The sequence below is a fragment of the Pseudophryne corroboree genome, chromosome 2, assembly GCF_028390025.1.
Source record: "Pseudophryne corroboree isolate aPseCor3 chromosome 2, aPseCor3.hap2, whole genome shotgun sequence".
In the NCBI taxonomy this organism is placed as follows: Eukaryota; Metazoa; Chordata; class Amphibia; order Anura; family Myobatrachidae; genus Pseudophryne; species Pseudophryne corroboree.
The window spans coordinates 401,160,516-401,178,921 of NC_086445.1; the positions used below are offsets into that span (position 1 = coordinate 401,160,516).

At 47.7% G+C, this 18,406-nt stretch overlaps 1 protein-coding gene across 1 annotated transcript in view; it reads left to right on the top strand.

The window, feature by feature from the left end:
* Positions 1–18,406, top strand: part of CDC16 (cell division cycle 16) — a 170,805-nt gene that overhangs the window by 116,246 nt on the left and 36,153 nt on the right. Inside the window, exons 7-12 of the mRNA XM_063953395.1 lie at positions 3,923–4,014; positions 4,377–4,510; positions 5,048–5,127; positions 5,226–5,275; positions 6,825–6,898; positions 7,005–7,130. Coding sequence (XP_063809465.1) covers positions 3,923–4,014; positions 4,377–4,510; positions 5,048–5,127; positions 5,226–5,275; positions 6,825–6,898; positions 7,005–7,130 — 556 coding nt within the window. The remainder of the gene's footprint in view (positions 1–3,922; positions 4,015–4,376; positions 4,511–5,047; positions 5,128–5,225; positions 5,276–6,824; positions 6,899–7,004; positions 7,131–18,406) is intronic.

Genomic DNA, 18,406 nt, shown 5'->3' on the forward strand with positions numbered 1-18,406 from the left:
CTCCTCAAGCACATTCAGGACACTACACGCATCCTGTGTGACTCGCTCAAGGAGATGGGGAATATTAATGCTAGGACTTCTGCCATGGCAGTGTCGGTACGCAGGGCTTTGTGGTAGCGTCCGTGGATAGCGGACACAGAATCAAAGCGCAGTGCAGAATCCCTCCCCTTTTCGGGGGAATGGCTCTTTGGGGTTGAGTTGGATACGTGGATTTCCAAAGTCACTGCTGGGAAATCCACGTTTCTACCCTCTGGGGCCCCACCGGCTAGGCGTTCCTACCCGGGGCTGTCTGTTCAGTCCTTTCGGTCTAACAGATTTCGTTCTAGGGCCAGAGGTGCCTGCAATGCAAATAGAGGCGCCAGAGGTAAGTCAAAAAGACCTGCAACCACGATTCTCAGGAACAGAGCACCAGTTCTGCTTCCACTAAGCCCTCAGCATGACGGTGCCCACCCACCCCGAGGAGATCTCGAGGTGGGAGTCCGACTGCATCACTTCAGCCGCATCTGGGAAAACTCCTGCCAGGATACCTGGGTAAGGGACATCATTTCTCAGGGCTACAAGTTGGAGTTCGACGGTGCTCCTCCCCAACAATTTTTCAAATCAAGCTTACCAGCTTTGGAGGATACGCAAGTTACGTTGCAACAGGCCATCTGAAAGTTGGTCCAGTCCCACGTCATTGTTCCAGTACCGATACCACAACGAGGCAGGAGTTATTACTCCAACCTGTTTGTGATTCCAAAGCCGGATGGCTCGGTACGGCTTATTTTGAATCTAAAGTCCTTGAATCCTTACCTAAAGGTTTTCAAGTTCAAAATGGAATCCCTGAGGGTAGTGATTGCGGGTCTGGAAGAACAGGAGTTCCTGGTTTCCCTGGATATCAAGGACGCCTACCTTCATATTCCAATTTGGCCACCTCATCAGGCTTATCTGAGGTTTGCCCCTACTGGACGATCACTATCAGTTCCAGGCACTACCCTTTGGCCTGTCCACAGCGCCAAGGGTATTTACGAAAGGTATGTGCGGAGGTGATGTTCTAACGCACGGTCCAGGGGGTCAATGTTGTCCCTTACCTGGACGATTTTCTGAAAAAAGCAAGATCCAGGGAGCTTTTATTGCTCCATATCGACCACACTATCCAACTTCTGTCACGCCATGGGTGGATTCTCAATCTACAGAAGTCCCACCTGAAACCGACTGAGCGGCTCCTGTTCTTGGGGATGTTACTGGATACTGTGGCCCAGAAGGTGTTCCTCCCAGAGGACAAGGCGAGAACACTTCAGGAGATGGTCCGCATGGTGCTCCGACCTGCTTGTGTATCCATCCATCTTTGCATCAGATTGTTGAGGAAGATGGTCGCCTCCTACGATGCGATCCAATATGGGAGGTTCCATGCCAGAACATTTCAATCGGATCTCCTGAGCAAGTGGTCCGGATCACATCTACAGATGCACCGGATAATTCGGCTGTCACCTCAGGCCGGGATTTCCCTTCTGTGGTGGCTGCAGTCCTCCAATCTCCTAGAAGGCCGGAGTTTTCGGGATTCAGGATTGTACCCTCCTCACGACGGATGCGAGTCTGCGAGGATGGGGTGCTGTCACCCAAGGGGCACAGTTCCAGAGCAGGTGGTCAGCCCACGAAGCCCACCTTCCGATCAACATTCTGGAACTTCGGGTGATCTACAATGCTCTGCTTCAGGCCTCTCCTCTGCTCACGAATCGCGCAATCCAAGTTCAGTCGGACAACGCCACTGCTGTGGCGTACATCAATCAGCAAGGAGGGACAAAAAGCAAAGCCTGCATGCAAAGGTGCCAAAGATACTCCTCTGGGCGGAAAGAAATGCAAGAGCAATGTCTGCAATCTTCATTCCGGGTGTAGACAACTGGGAAGCGAACTTCCTCAGTCGTCACGACCTCCACCCGGGGGAGTGGGGACTCCACCATCAGGTGTTCCAGCAGATCATCCACCGGTGGGGCTGCCCGCAGATAGACATGATGGCTTCTCGTCTCATCAAGAAGCTTCACTGGTATTGCTCTCGAACCAGGGACCCTCAAGCGAGGGCAATGAACGCACTGACGTCGCCTTGGCCTTACCGGCTGGTCTACCTGTTTCCTCCGATTCTGTTGCTCCCAGGGGTGCTCAAGTGAATCAGAAATCAAGGAGTCCAGGCAATTCTGATTGCTCCGGATTGGCCTCTGAGGGCGTGGTACGCGGATCTTCTGGACATGTCCGTCAAAGTCCCTTGGCCTCCACCACTAAGAAGCGATCTTCTTCAACAAGGACCGCTCGTCTACCCGTACTTACGGCGACTTTGTTTGACGGCATGGAGGTTGAGCGGAACATCCTAGCTCACAAGAGCCTTTCCAAAAAGGTTATTGCTACCGTGGTTCAGGCCAGGAAGCCTGTGACGTCAAAACACTATCATCATATCTGGAGAAGATATGTCTCTTGGTGCGAGGAACGCACGTATACACCTGCAGAGTTCCACTTGGGACTTGGGAAGTTAAGACCTTCTTGCAAGGGGTGCTCCACATACAACCTCCTTTTGTGCCGCCTACGGCACCCTGGGATTTGAATGTGGTGTTGGAATTTCTACAGTCCATCTGGTTTGAGCCTCTGATGATGGTAGAAGACAAGTACCTCACGTGGAAGACAGTGATGTTACTGGCCCTGGCTTCTGCTAGGTGTATCTCAGAATTGGGGGCCTTATCATGTAAAAGTCCATACCTGGTCTTTTATGAGGACAGAGCGGAGCTCAGGACTAGGCAGCAGTTCCTGCTGAAGGTTGTCTCTGCGTTCCACCTGAATCAACCTATTGTGGTTCCATCCAGTTCTGACACTTCTGCTCTTCCGGAGGCATTGGATGCGGTGCGAGCCTTGAAAATCCATGTCAAGCGGATGGCTCGGATCAGAAAGATGGATTCCTTGTTCGTGCTCTATGATGCGCAGAAAAGGGGTTGTCCTGCTTCGAAGCAGTCCATTGCTCGTTGGCTTAGGCTTACTATCCAACAGGCCTATGTGTCGGCAGCCTTACCTGTTCCTAAGTCTTTGAAAGCCCACTCTACAAGATCTGTGGTCTCTTCCTGGGCGGCTGCCCGAGGAGTCTCGGCCTTGCAACTATGCCGAGCTGCTACCTGGTGGGGGAAGAACACCTTTGTAAAGTTCTACAAGTTTGATACCCTGGCCAAAGAGGATAGCCAGTTTGGGCAGGCGGTGTTGCAGCAGTCTCCGCACATTCCTGCCCGTTCTGGAAGCTTTGGGACGTCCCCATCTTAATAAGTCTCCCCAATATCCCTTATGGATGCTAGAGAAAATACGATTTTAATTACCTACTCGTATATACTTTTCTTGTAGTCCATAAGGGATATTGGGTGTTGACTTTTCAGCAGGTTCTCTGTTATGTGGTTACCTGTTAGGCTGTTGCTGGTTGTTTTATGTTCGTGGTGTGCTGATGTTAAATCTCACGCGTCACCACTCTTTGTTGTCATGTTGCTTCTCTCATATATGTCCTATCTCCTTTCGGGCACTGTTTTACCTATAACTGCCTGTGGGAGGGAGCATAGAGAGGAGGAGCCAGCACACCCAGTGAAGAAATTTAAAGGGCACCGGCTCCTTTGGACCCTGTCTATGCCCCATCGTACTAAGTCTCGCCAATATCTCTTATGGACTACAAGAAAAGGATTTACCGGTAGGTAATTAAAATCCTATTATCCACTCAATGTGCAGTGCTGCATAGCATATCAGCTCTTTAAAAATAAAACATAATAATTATATTGTAAAGAATGAGAATGTTATGTTGCACATGATACCTCTACGACTGTTGTTTTTATATTGTTGCAGTGCTTCTCAAAAAGAGATGCCATGGTATATCAATAGACCTATAACCTCGGCACACTACTGTATTCTGTTTACTTTCTTTCCATAGAGAAAGAACTTCTTGAGTCTCTACCACTCAGTAAGAAATCTATGGAAGACCAAGAGCTTCTCCGTTTCCTCTTTGAAAACAAGTTGAAAAAGGTGAAGAAAAGCTTGACTATATTTATCAGCCTTATGAAATGGGTGGTCTGTGATTAACAAGGGCTATTCTAATTTTTACATAACTGACAGGTAAAATACAGGGAATACAAGTACTTTGGCACACAGTCATATTCCTTCTATCTTACTTTCAAAATATTTAAAAATTGGATATTTTCAGGATGCACACACTCTGCTGACACGCCTGAAAATGATCCCATAATTCACTGGCATACCAATGGTACTCCTCTGCAGATATTGGTCCTTCTTGCTGATATTAGTGTGGAACTTAAAGTTAAATTAACAAATGTGTTTATTTTTCTGTGGAAGTTCCCAGCACATTTATTTAAATACTTCCCTTTCAGTACAACAAACCCAGTGAAACGGTGATACCAGAATCCGTAGATGGACTTCAGGAAAACCTGGATGTAATAGTTTCTTTAGCAGAAAGACATTACTACAACTGTGACTTCAAGATGTGCTATAAACTTACATCTGCGTAAGTATATTTAATAACATTTGCTGTGAACACTAAAATGTCAATACCATGTTTTTTGTTGTATTTCTAGAAGTATATTCCTGTCAGTTTTATATTTGCATGAAGAAGCTACATTAGTGAATTGACAAATGTAAAAACATCAAATACATATATCTCAGGTGTATATACTTTAGCAAAGTACTAACCTCAATTGCAATTTATTTATTTATTTTTTTAAATTGGCACACACTGAAATGGAAAGACGTTTGCAGTGCATGCAAAATATGCTGTAGCACAGTTGTAGGATCTCTGAACTTAACTCAAATTGAAAATACACTCTTGAATCCAATAGATTAATTGGAAAAAAATGTCCCACCAAAAACTATTAAGTCATTGATTTGGTATCTTCTATTTTATTATATTGGATTGATTGTCACCAACACAAACATTGATTCTTTAACAGTTTAATGAAACAAACAAATAAATAAATAAATATCAGATTCATGATATCTTCTATGGACAGTTTAGCATTCTGTGTACATGTTCCCTTTATTTCAGAGTTATGGAGAAAGATCCCTTCCATGCAAATTGTTTACCTGTACATATAGGAACTCTAGTAGAACTGAACAAAGCCAATGGTGAGACTTACTGTAGATGTTCCCTCATTGGGCAAGAAAAAATGTTTTTCCCCTCTTTATTGAAGTTAGTATTTTGAACATTATGGTTTCCTTTTCAGAACTTTTCTACCTTTCACATAAACTGGTTGATTTGTACCCTAATAATCCGGTAAGTGCTGACATGATTTCCTATTCAAACACATGGAAGTGTGCAAGGTGCAGGGAAAACTAGACTACAGGGTAGGGATGGCCATTGACCATCGATGATTCAAAATTATTGATGGTTTATGGCCGAGGTAGAATACTCTTGCCATCGATGGGGGAGAACCAGATGGTTTCCCTCCATCGATGGAAAGGTATAACCACCAAATATATATATTTTTTTATGTGGTGCCGGGACACGGAGAGCCATCGATGGTTTTCCACTGCATAGTTGGCAGCCATCAATGGTTACTTTCCATATCGCCATCGATGGTAACCATTGATGGCAACCACACCGATGGCCATCCCTACTACAGGGAAGCATGACAGCTTCCCTGGGCTAGAGAGGGGCGCGTTATCTCTGCAGGGGAAGCTGGGCTAGAGGGAAGTGTGCTACCTCTGCATGGAAAGTTAAGCTAGAGGGAACTGTGCCAGTTGAAGTGAAACTGGGCTAGAGGGAAGCATACTGGCTGCAGGGAAACTTGGATTAGAGGGAAGCATTTTTCTTGTAGAGAAACTGGACTAGAGGGAAGTGTGCTAACTGTGGGGAACACTGGGATATAGGGAAATGTGCTAGCTTCAGGGTAGGCTGGGTTAGTGGAATGCATGCTATCTCTGCAGGGAAATTTGGGCTAAGTTAAGCGTACTAGCTACAGGGACATCTGGACTAGAGGGTAGTGTGCTAGCTGAAGAGAAAACTGGGCTAGAAGGAAGTGATAGCTGCATGGAAGCTTGGCTAGAGGGAATATTCCTGTTGCATAGAAAGTTGAGTGTAAAGACAAGTGTGCTAGCTGCAGAGAAAACTGGGCTAGAGGCTAGCACTCTAGCTGCAGGAAAAAAACTTTGCTAGAGGAAAGCATTCTAGATGTAGAGGAAGCTGATCTTAGAGGGAAACCTGCTAGCTGCAAGGAAAGCTGGAAAAGAGCAGGATGTTAGCTGGAGGGAAAGCTGTATTTAAATGGAGGTACAGTATGTACAATAGCAGCTGAGAGGGGAGATTTGGGTTTAAAGGGAAGTGTGCTAGCTGCGGAGAAAGCTGGTACTAGAGGAAAGTATGTATGGTAGCAGTTGGGAAAGCTGGGTTGAGAGGGAAGTACTGTATGCTAGCTGCAGAGAAAGCTAGGCAGATAATTAAATAGCTGAACGCACCCATGAGAATGTGAATAAATGTCATACCAGTGGAGAACTTTAGTGTTGTAATTACAATAGTGCAATCGTAGGTAGATACAATAATTAGAAATATACTGGTATATTTTTGTTTTAATAGGGCAACATATTTCAGATACTTTCAGAAGCTTTATTATTAATAAATGTATTTGGTTTGTAGGAGACTTTGGTATTTTAGCAGACCACAAACTGGTGGTACCAACCTTGCTAGGAACATTAATCTCTTTATTATTCCAAAAACAAACAAAAATAAAATACAATTGTTAAATTAGGAATGTGGGTAGTGGGGAAAACCATGAATGTAGAATGAAAGTTTTTATTAATCATTGTGTTTTTCTAACTGGCCTCAGGTGTCCTGGTTTGCAGTAGGTTGTTACTATCTCATGGTGGGGCATAAAAATGAACATGCCAGGAGATATCTCAGGTGGGAAATGCACTAATTCTTACTTTATTGCATTGTGTCATGATGATAGGATTCACATGTTCCACACCTGTACATTTCTCTGAAAGAGTGATCTGTTGTATTCCAGCAAGGCCACCACATTAGAGAGAAGCTATGGTCCTGCTTGGATTGCGTATGGACATTCATTTGCAGTGGAAAGTGAACATGACCAGGCAATGGCTGCTTACTTCACTGCAGCACAGCTGATGAAAGGGTATGCTTATTAATCACTGACCAGGACATGACCCACATTACATTGCGACCACATTTTCACAGTAGAAATACATTTCTGATATCAATAAATTTTTATTTATTTTCTCTTATGTCCTAGAGGATGCTGGGGTTTACATTAGTACCATGGGGTATAGACGAGTCCACCAGGAGCCATTGGCACTTTAAGAGTTTGAGAGTGTGGGCTGGCTCCTCCCTCTATGCCCCTCCCTCCAGACTCAGTTTAGAAAATGTGCCCGGAGGAGCCGGTCACAGCTAGGGGAGCTCCATAGGAGTTCTTTTAGTTTTGATTAGAGTTTAGGCACAGGGAGGCTGCTGGCAACAGCCTCCCTGCTTCGAGGGACTAACGGTGGGGGATGGGGGTAGTGTCCGCCCTGCAAGGTCTGAGCCACTATCTCCGCTGACAGGACACTGAGCTCCTGAGGGGATCGAACGTTCCCCGCCACAGGGGATCGCTCACCCCAGCAGCATGCCACCACCCCCTTACATAGCCAGAAGATCAGTGCCAAATTTGTCACAGGCCACCCTGGCAAGCAGGGAGCCGGTGTGAAGATGGCGGCAACAGGGTATGGAGCGCAATACTAACTGCGCTCTGGGGCTCAGCGGTACATAGTGCGGCGCTGTGAGGGGCGCCCTGAGCCAGCGCCTACACTGTCCAGAAAGCCCGTCAGGGTCCCAGGATCACTGCCAGCACAATTCCTCAGGCCAGTATAATCTACAGGAGAGCGGGAAGCAGCGCCATGACAGGGAGAGCTGTCCCTCCAAATCAACTCCTGCTATCTTTACGGTACCAGGGGGTTGTAGAAGGGGGGGGAGGCTGAATATATCTGTACTGTGACACCTATTAAGGTACACAGTAAGCGCTGGGAAGAGGTTTCCCTATCTTGAAGCGCTGTGTGTGGGTTGGCTCCAATCTCTGTGTCTCTCTTGGCATTCTTAGGGGGGAAACTCTGCCTGCCCCTTCCCTGTGTGTGTGGGGAGTGTTTGTTGTCTCCATAAACTATGTCCAGGGACTCTGTGTCATATGCTGCAGAGGATAATTCCTCTCAGGATGATCCCATTCCATGTAATCAGGATTGCACTGTGTTAGCACAGGTCCCCCTGCAAGGGAGCCAGAGTGGTTAGCCTCTCTTAAAAATATGATTTCTCGGATTTCTACTAGGGTTGCACAAAATGAGACTGCAACTCAGGTTTTACAGAACTCTATGGCAGTTTGGTCCGGTTCTGTTACCTCAGGGCCCCCTAACGTGCGCTCTCAAAAACGTGATCTTGCCCAGATTATGCAAGATGATACGGATACCGAATCTGACACAGCAGACGGTGATGGGGATGTGCTGCGGGGGGCGGCATCTCTTGCAAAAGGGGTGCAGTTGATGATTGAGGCCATTAGAGATGTGTTAAATATTACTAATACAACAGCTGATCAGGTTGAGGAGGCTTACTTTACTGACAATAAGAAAGCCTCGCTAACCTTCCCTGCGTCTAAGGAATTAAACGATATACAGGTTGAGTATCCCATATCCAAATATTCCGAAATACGGAATATTCCGAAATACGGACTTTTTTGAGTGAGAGTGAGATAGTGAAACCTTTGTTTTTTGATGGCTCAATGTACACAAACTTTGTTTAATACACAAACTTATTAAAATATTGTATTAAATGACCTTCAGGCTGTGTATATAAGGTGTATATGAAACATAAATGAATTGTGTGAATTTAGACACACTTTGTTTAATCCACAAAGTTATAAAAAATATTGGCTAAAATGACCTTCAGGCTGTGTGTATAAGGTGTATATGTAACATAAATGCATTCTGTGCTTATATTTAGGTCCCATCACCATGACATCTCATTATGGTATGCAATTATTCCAAAATACGAAAAAATCCCATATCCAAAATACTTCTGGTCCCAAGCATTTTGGATAAGGGAGACTCAACCTGTATTGGAAAAATCCTGAGAAAACCTGGAGAAAAAATTTCAGATCCCTAGAAAGGTTCTGGTTGCTTTCCCTTTTCCTGAGGAGGATAGGAAAAATGGGAAAACCCACCCATAGTGGACGCATCTGTTTTCAGACTATCAAAAAAGGTGGTTTTACCTGTGCCAGGATCTACCGCGTTAAAAGAACCGGCTGATCGCAAAATTGACACTACGCTGAAATCCATATACACGGCTTCAGGGGCGATACTATGTCCTACTATTGTCTGTGCATGGATTTCTAAATATATAGTAAAGTGATCAGGCACGTTACTTGAGGATTCAGATACAATGGATAAAAGTGACGTTGAATTGTTTTTACGTAACATACAGGATTCTGCAGGATTTATGGTGGAATCCATGAAAGACCTGGGTTTGATGGCTGCAGGGATATCTTCCATGTCTGTCTCAGCTCATAGAGGAGTTTGGCTGCGCCAGTGGTCTGCCGACGCGGAATCCAGGAGAGGTGATCTGCTAATAAAGGCATCGTCCAAGGAGAAGCTGTTACAGTCCATTGTTCTCACGACTCACCTGCTCAGAGAACTCATTGGATCCTGAATCTTCCGAAATCACATTTGGAACCGACCAGGAAGTTGTCTTTTCTGGGAATGATCCTCGACACGGAAGTGCAGACGGTATTTATTCCGGAGGAGAAAGCGTTGGGTGATACAAACAATGGTCCGGGATGTCCTGAAGCCAGCCCGGGTGTCGGTTCATCAGTGCATTCGCCTTCCGGGGAAGATGGTGGCTTCTTAGGAGGCTCTGCAGTGCGGGAAGTTTCGTGCTCGGCCGTTCCAACTGGATCTCCTGGACAAGTGGTCGGGATCTCATCTACACATGCACCAGAGAATACGTCTGTCGCCAAAGGCCAGGATTTCACTCCTCTGGTGGCTCCAATTACCTCACCTTCTGGAGCGCCGCAGGTTCGGGATTCAGGACTGGATCTTTCTAACGACGGATGCAAGTCTCCGGGGCTGAGGCGCAGTCACTCAAGGGGAAACCTTCCAAGGAAGGTGGTCAAGTCTGGAAGCCGGCCTACCGATAAACATTCTACAACGGTCTTCTCCAAGCGGCCCATCTTCTGAGAAATCAGGCCATTCAAGTGCAGTCGGACAATGTAACGACAGTGGCTTACATAAACCGACAGGGTGGAACGAAGAGCAGAGCTGCAATGTCAGAGGTAACAAGAATCATCCTCTGGGCAGAAAAACACGCGTTGGCACTGTCAGCAATCTTCATTCCGGTAGTAGACAACTAGGAAGCGGACTTCCTCAGCAGACACGATCTCCATCCAGGGGAGTGGGGTCTCCCTCCGGAAGTGTTCAGGGAGGTAACAGATCTTTGGGGTGTACCTCAAATAGATATGATGGCCTCTCGTCTCAACAAGAAGCTTCGGCGATATTGTTCCAGGTCGAGGGACCCGCAAGCCATGGCGGTGGACGCCCTAGTGACTCCGTGGGTGTTCCAGTCGGTGTATGTGTTTCCTCCACTTCCACTCATTCCAAGAGTTCTAAAGCTCATAAGGAGAACAAGAGTTCAAGCAATCCTTATTGCTCCAGACTGGCCAAGAAGGACTTGGTACGCGGATCTTCTGGATCTACTTCTAGAAGAGCCGAGGCCTCTTCCTCTTTGGGAGGACCTGCTGCAGCAGGGGCCGTTCGCCTGTCAAGACTTACCGCCGCTACGTTTGACAGCATGGAGTTTGAACGCCAGATATTAGCTCGGAAGGGCATTCCGAACAAGGTTATTCCTACCCTGATACAGGCTAGGAAAGGAGTAACATCTAAACATTACCATCATATTTGGAAAAAATATGTATCTTGGTGTGAGTCCAAGAAGTTTCCTACGGTGGAGTTTCAACTGGGACGGTTTCTCCTCTTCCTGCAAGCAGGTGTGGATATGGGCCTGAGGTTGGGATCCGTGAAGGTCCAGATTTCGGCCTTATCCATTTTGTTCCAGAAACAAATGGCTGCCCTCCCTGAGGTTCAGACTTTTTTGAAGGGAGTTCTGCACATCCAACCTCCCTTTGTACCGCCTACGGCGCCCTGGTATCTTAACGTGGTCTTGCAGTTCCTCCAATCGGATTGGTTTGAGCCTCTACAGGAGGTTGAGGTCAAGTTTCTCACGTGGAAGGCGGTCACTTTGTTGGCCTTAGCTTCTTCTGCTAGACGTGTGTCGGAGTTGGGGGCTTTGTCCTGTAAAAGCCCCTTCTTGATCTTCCATGAAGATAGAGCTGAGCTCCGGACACGTCAGCAGTTCCGTCCGAAGGTTGTGTCGGCTTTTCATATCAACCAACCTATTGTGGTGCCAGTTGCGACTGACTCCTCAATTTCATCAAAGTCCTTAGATGTTGTAAGGGCTCCGAAAATCTATGTGAAGAGTACTGCTCGTCACAGAAAATCGGACTCTCTGTTTGTCCTGTATGATCCCAAGAAAATTGCTTCTAAGCAGACGATCTCTCGCTGGATCAGGTTCGCTATCCAGCATGCGTATTCTACGGCAGGCTTGCCGTGTCCTACGTCTGTTAAGGCCCACTGTACTCGTAAGGTGGGTTCTACCTGGGCGGCTGCCCGGGGTGTCTCGGCTTTACAACTCTGCCGAGCGGCTTCTTGGTCTGGGTCGAACACGTTTGCAAAGTTTTACAAGTTCGATACTTTGGTCTCTGAAGACCTAAAGTTTGGTCAATTGGTTCTGCAGAAGCCTCCGCGCTCTCCCTCCCGTTCTGGGAGCTTTAGTACATCCCCATGGTACTAATGTGGACCACTGCATCCTCTAGGACGTAAGAGAAAATAGGATTTTAATTACCTACCGGTAAATCCTTTTCTCGTAGTCCGTAGAGGATGCTGGGCGGCCCTGCCTAGCGCGTCGTTTTCCTGCAGTGGTTATCTGGTTCAGTACAACTTTGTTTTTAGTTGAGTACTGCATTGTTACTTGGTAAGTAATATTTCAGCAGTTGCTGTGTTTCAAGCTAGTTATCTTGGTTTGCCTTGTATGTGTGAGCTGGTATGAATCTCGCCACTATCTGTGTATAATCCTTCTCTCGAAGATGTCCGTCTACTCGGGCACAGTTTCTAGACTGAGTCTGGTGGGAGGGGCATAGAGGGAGGAGCCAGCCCACACTCTCAAACTCTTGAGTGCCAATGGCTCCTGTTGGACCCGTCTATACCACATGGTACTAATGTGGACCCCAGCATCCTCTACGGACTACGAGAAAAGGATTTACCGGTAGGTAATTAAAATCCTATTTCTCTGACGTCCTAAGTGGATGCTGGGACTCCGTAAGGACCATGGGGAATAGCGGCTCCGCAGGAGACTGGGCACAACTAAAGAAAGCTTTAGGACTACCTGGTGTGCACTGGCTCCTCCCACTATGACCCTCCTCCAGACCTCAGTTAGAATTTTGTGCCCGGCTGAGCTGGATGCACACTAGGGGCTCTCCTGAGCTCCTAGAAAGAAAGTATATTTAGGTTTTTTATTTTACAGTGAGATCTGCTGGCAACAGACTCACTGCAGCGAGGGACTAAGGGGAGAAGAAGCGAACCTACCTAACAGGTGGTAGTTTGGGCTTCTAAGGCTACTGGACACCATTAGCTCCAGAGGGATCGACCGCAGGACCCGACCTTGGTGTTCGTTCCCGGAGCCGCGCCGCCGGCCCCCTTACAGAGCCAGAAGCAAGAAGTGTTCCGTAAAATCGGCGGCAGAAGACTTCTGTCTTCACCAAGGTAGCGCACAGCACTGCAGCTGTGCGCCATTGCTCCTCATGCACACCTCACACTCCGGTCACTGATGGGTGCAGGGCGCTGGGGGGGGGGGCGCCCTGAGGGCAATATAAGACACCTTGGCTGGCAAATCATCACAATATATAGTCCCAGGGCTATATATGTGATAAATTACCCCTGCCAGAATCCATAAAAAAGCGGGAGAAAAGTCCGCCGGAAAAGGGGCGGGGCTATCTCCCTCAGCACACTGGCGCCATTTTTTCTTCACAGTGCAGCTGGAAGACAGCTCCCCAGGCTCTCCCCTGTAGTTTTCAGGCTCAAAGGGTTAAAAAGAGAGGGGGGGCACTAAATTTAGGCGCAATATATGTATACAAGCAGCTATTGGGGGAAAAATCACTCAGTTATAGTGTTAATCCCTGCATTATATAGCGCTCTGGTGTGTGCTGGCATACTCTCTCTCTGTCTCCCCAAAGGACTTTGTGGGGTCCTGTCCTTAGAGCATTCCCTGTGTGTGTGCGGTGTGTCGGTACGGCTGTGTCGACATGTTGGATGAGGAAGGTTACGTGGAGGCGGAGCAGAGGCCGATAAATGGGATGTCGCCCCCTGTGGGGCCGACACCAGAGTGGATGGATAGGTGGAAGGTATTAACCGGCAGTGTCAACTCCTTACATAAAAGGCTGGATGACGTAACAGCTGTGGGACAGCCGGCTTCTCAGCCCGCGCCTGCCCAGGCGTCTCAAAGGCCATCAGGGGCTCAAAAAAAACGCCCGTTACCTCAGATGGCAGACACAGATGTCGACACGGAGTCTGACTCCAGTGTCGACGAGGTTGAGATATATACACAATCCACTAGGAACATCCGTTACATGATCTCGGCAATGAAAAATGTGTTACACATTTCTGACATGAACCCAAGTACCACATAAAAGGGGTTTTATTTTTGGGGAGAAAAAGCAGCCAGTGTTTTGTTCCCCCATCAGATGAATGAATGAAGTGTGTAAAGAAGCGTGGGTTCCCCCGATAAGAAACTGGTAATTTCTAAAAAGTTACTGATGGCGTACCCTTTCCCGCCAGAGGATAGGTCACGTTGGGGTGGATAAGGCGCTCAAACGTTTGTCAAAAAAGGTGGCACTGCCGTCTTAGGATACGGCCACCTTGAAGGAGCCTGCTGATAAAAAGCAGGAGGCTATCCTGAAGTCTGTATATACACACTCAGGTTCTATACTGAGACCTGCAATTGCCTCAGCATAAATAGTGCTGCTGCAGCGTGGTCTGATACCCTGTCAGATAATGTTAATACCCTAGACAGGGATAATATTTTGCTAACATAGAGCATATTAAAGACGTCGTCTTATATATGAAGGATGCACAGAGGGATATTTGCCGGCTGGCATCCAGAATTAATGCAATGTCCATTCTGCCAGGAGGGTATTAGAAACCCGGCAGTGGACAGGTGATGCTGCCTTTAAAAGGCACATGGAGATTCTGCCTTATAAGGGTGAGGAATTGTTTGGGGATGGTCTCTGGGACCTCGTATCCACAGCAACAGCTGGGAAGAAAAATTTTTACCTCAGGTTTCCTCACAGCCTAAGAAAGCACCGTATTTTCAGGTACAGTCCTTTCGGCTTCAGAAAAGCAAGCGGGTCAGAGGCGCTTCCTTTCTGCACAGAGGCAAGGGAAGAAGGAAAAAGCTGCACCAGACAGCCAGTTCCCAGGATCAAAAATCTTCCCCCGCTTCCTCTGAGTCCACCGCATGACGCTGGGGCTCCACAGGTGGAGACAGGTGCGGTGGGGGCGCGTCTCGGGAACTTCAGGGACCAGTGGGCTTGCCCACAGGTGGATCCCTAGGTTCTGCAAGTAGTATCACAGGGATACAGGCTGGAGTTCGAGGCGACTCCCCCTCGCCGTTACCTCACATCAGCCTTGCCTGCTGCCCTCGGAGAAAGGTAGTCATGGCGGCATTTCACAAGCTGTACTTCCAGCAGGTGAAATCAAGGTACCCCTCCTTCAACAAGGCCGGGGTTACTATTCCAAAATGTTGTGGTACCGAAACCAGACGGTTCGGTGAGACCCATTCTAAAATTGAAATCCTTGAACACTTATATACGAAAGTTCAAGTTCAAAATGGAATCGCTCAGGGCGATTATTGCAAGCCTGGAGAATTTCATGGTATCACTGGACATCAAGGATGCTTACCTGCATGTCCCTATTTACCCTCTTCACCAGGAGTACCTCAAAATTGTGGTACTGGATTGTCATTACCATTTCCAGACGTTGCCGTTGGTCTGTCCCCGGCACCGAGGTATTTACCAAGGTAATGGCCGAAATAATTATCCCGTACTTGGACGATCTCCTTATAAAGGCGAGGTCCAGGGAGCAGTTGTTCGTCGGAGTAGCACTATCTCGGGAAGTGCTACAACAGCACGGCTGGTTTCTGAATATTCCAAAGTCGCAGCTGGTTCCTAAGACGTGTCTACTGTTCCTGGGTATGGTTCTGGACACAGAACAGGATAAAAAGGGTTTCTCCCGGAGGAGAAGTCCAAGGAGTTGTCGTCTCTAGACAGAGACCTCCTAATACGTATACAGGTGTCGGTGCATCAATGCACGCGAGCCCTGGGAAAGATGGTAGCTTCTTACGAAGAAATTCCATTCGCCAGGTCCCATGCAAGGATCTTCCAGTGGGATCTGTGGGACAAGTGGTCCGGGTCGCATCTTCAGATGCATCGGCGGATAACCCTGTCTCCAAGGGCCAGGGTGTCGCTGTTGTGGTGGCTGCAGAGTGCTCATCTTCTAGGGGGCCGCAGATTCGGCATACAGGACTGGGTCCTGGTGACCACGGATGCCAGCCTTCGAGGCTGGGGGGCAGTCACACAGGGAAGAAACTTCCAAGGCTATGGAAAAGTCAGGAGACTTCCCTACACATAAATATTCTGGAACTAAGGGTCATTTACAATGCCCTAAGTCAGGCTAGACCCCTGCTTCAACACCGGCCGGTGCTGATCCAGTCAGACAACATCACGGTGGTCGCTCATGTAAACCGACAGGGCGGCACAAGAAGCAGGATGGCGATGGCAGAAGCCACAAGGATTCTCCGATGGGCGGAAAATCATGTGTTCGCACTGTCAGCAGTGTTCATTCCCGGAGTGGACAACTGAGAAGCAGACTTTCTCAGAAGACACGACCTCCACCCGGGAGAGTGGGAACTTCATCAAGAAGTCTTCCAAATGATTGTACACCGTTGGGAAAGGCCACAGGTGGACATAATGGCGTCCCGCCTCAACAAACAGCTACAAAGATATTGCGCCAGGTCAAGGGACCCTCAGGCGATAGCTGTGGACGCTCTGGTAACACCGTGGGTGTACCAGTCGGTGTATGTGTTCCCTTCTCTGCCTCTCTTACCCAGGGTAATGAGAATAATAAGAAGGAGAGGAGTAAGAACTATACTCATTGTTCCGGGTTGGCCAAGAAGAGCTTGGTACCCAGAACTCCATGAAATGATCTCAGAGGACCCATGGCCTCTGCCGCTCAGACAGGACCTGCTGCAGCAGGGGGCCTGTCTGTTCCAAGACGTACCGCGGCTGCGTTTGACGGCCTGGCGGTTGAACGCCGGATCCTGAAGGAAAAGGGCATTCAGGAGGAAGTTATCCCTACGCTATTTAAAGCTAGGACAGAAGTGAACGCAAACCATTATCACCGCATATGGCGGAAATATGTTGCGTGCTGTGAGGCCAGGAAGGCCCCAAAGGAGAAATTTCAGCTAGGTCGATTTCTGCACTTCCTACAGTCAGAGGTGACTATGGGCCTAAAATTGGGTTCCATTAAGGTCCAGATTTCGGCTCTATCGATTTTCTTCCAAAATAGAACTGGCTTCACTGCCTGAAGTTCAGACTTTTGTTAAGGGAGTGCTGCATAGTCAGCCCCCGTTTGTGCCTCAAGTGGCACCGTGGGGATCTCAACGTGGTGTTGGATTTCCTGAAGTCGCATTGGGTTGAGCCACTTAAATCCGTGGAGCTACAATACCTCACGTGGAAAGTGGTCATGCTGTGGGCCTTGGCGTCGGCCAGGCGTGTATCAGAATTGGCGGCTTTGTCATACAAAAGCCCTTATCTGTATTTTATATGGATAAGGCGGAATTGAGGACTCGTTCCCAATTCCTTCCAAAGGTGGTATCAGTTTTTCATGTGAACCAACCTGTTGTGGTGCCTGCGGCTACTTGGGACTTGGAGGATTCCAAGTTACTGGACGTAGTCAGGGCCCTGAAAAGTATATGTTTCCAGGACGGCTGGAGTCAGGAATACTGACTCGCTATTTATCCTGTATGAACCCAACAAGCTGGGTGCTCCTGCTTCTAAGAGGACTATTGCTCGCTGAATCTGTAGCACGATTCAACTTGCACATGCTGCGGCTGGACTGCCGCACCCTAAATCTGTAAAAGCCCATTCCACGAGGACAGTGGGCTCTTCTTGGGCGGCTGCCCGAGGGGTCTCGGCTTTACAACTTTGCCGAGCTGTTACTTGGTCGGGTTCAAACATTTTTGCAAGAGTCTACAAGTTTGATACCCTGGCTGAGGAGGACCTAGAGTTTGCTCATTCGGTGCTGCAGAGTCATCCGCACTCTCCCGCCCGTTTGGGAGCTTTGGTATAATCCCCATGGTCCTTACGGAGTCCCAGCATCCACTTAGGACGTCAGAGAAAATAAGATTTTACTCACCGGTAAATCTATTTCTCGTAGTCCGTAGTGGATGCTGGGCGCCCATCCCAAGTGCGGATTGTCTGCAATACTTGTTTATAGTTATTGCTTAACTAAAGGGTTATTGTTGAGCCATCTGTTGAGAGGCTCAGTTATATTTCATACTGTTAACTGGGTATAGTATCACGAGTTATACGGTGTGATTGGTGTGGCTGGTATGAGTCTTACCCGGGATTCAAAATCCTTCCTTATTGTGTCAGCTCTTCCGGGCACAGTATCCTAACTGAGGTCTGGAGGAGGGTCATAGTGGGAGGAGCCAGTGCACACCAGGTAGTCCTAAAGCTTTGTTTAGTTGTGCCCAGTCTTCTGCGGAGCCGCTATTCCCCATGGTCCTTACGGAGTCCCAGCATCCACTACGGACTACGAGAAATAGATTTACCGGTGAGTAAAATCTTATTTTTTTGTTTCTCTTAAGGTCTGTTTTGCATATATTTCCTATGGGACTTATTAGCAAATGTCACCCTTTGCCTACCTCTTGGCATTTTCTACACTAGCAGAGTGCCCTGAAGCTCTTTGCCTACAGCTGGCCTTTTCATATACACTACAAGCCCAGTGTCATTAAATTGGAATTTAGTAGCTGAAATAGATCTTTGCCTTGCTGGGTCCCAATCCAGCAGGATAAAGACTTACTACTGCTAGCCCACTGAAGATGGCAGGAGCTTCAGGATAGGTACTATATAGAGTACTAGATGATGCAGAATTGGTCAGGAATCGGGTGTATTTGCTCACACATTACATGCATCTGATTAAATGCATATATTCATGCGTGTCCTGAGTTGTGTGCACTTTCACCGGAATACATATGATATCCCGG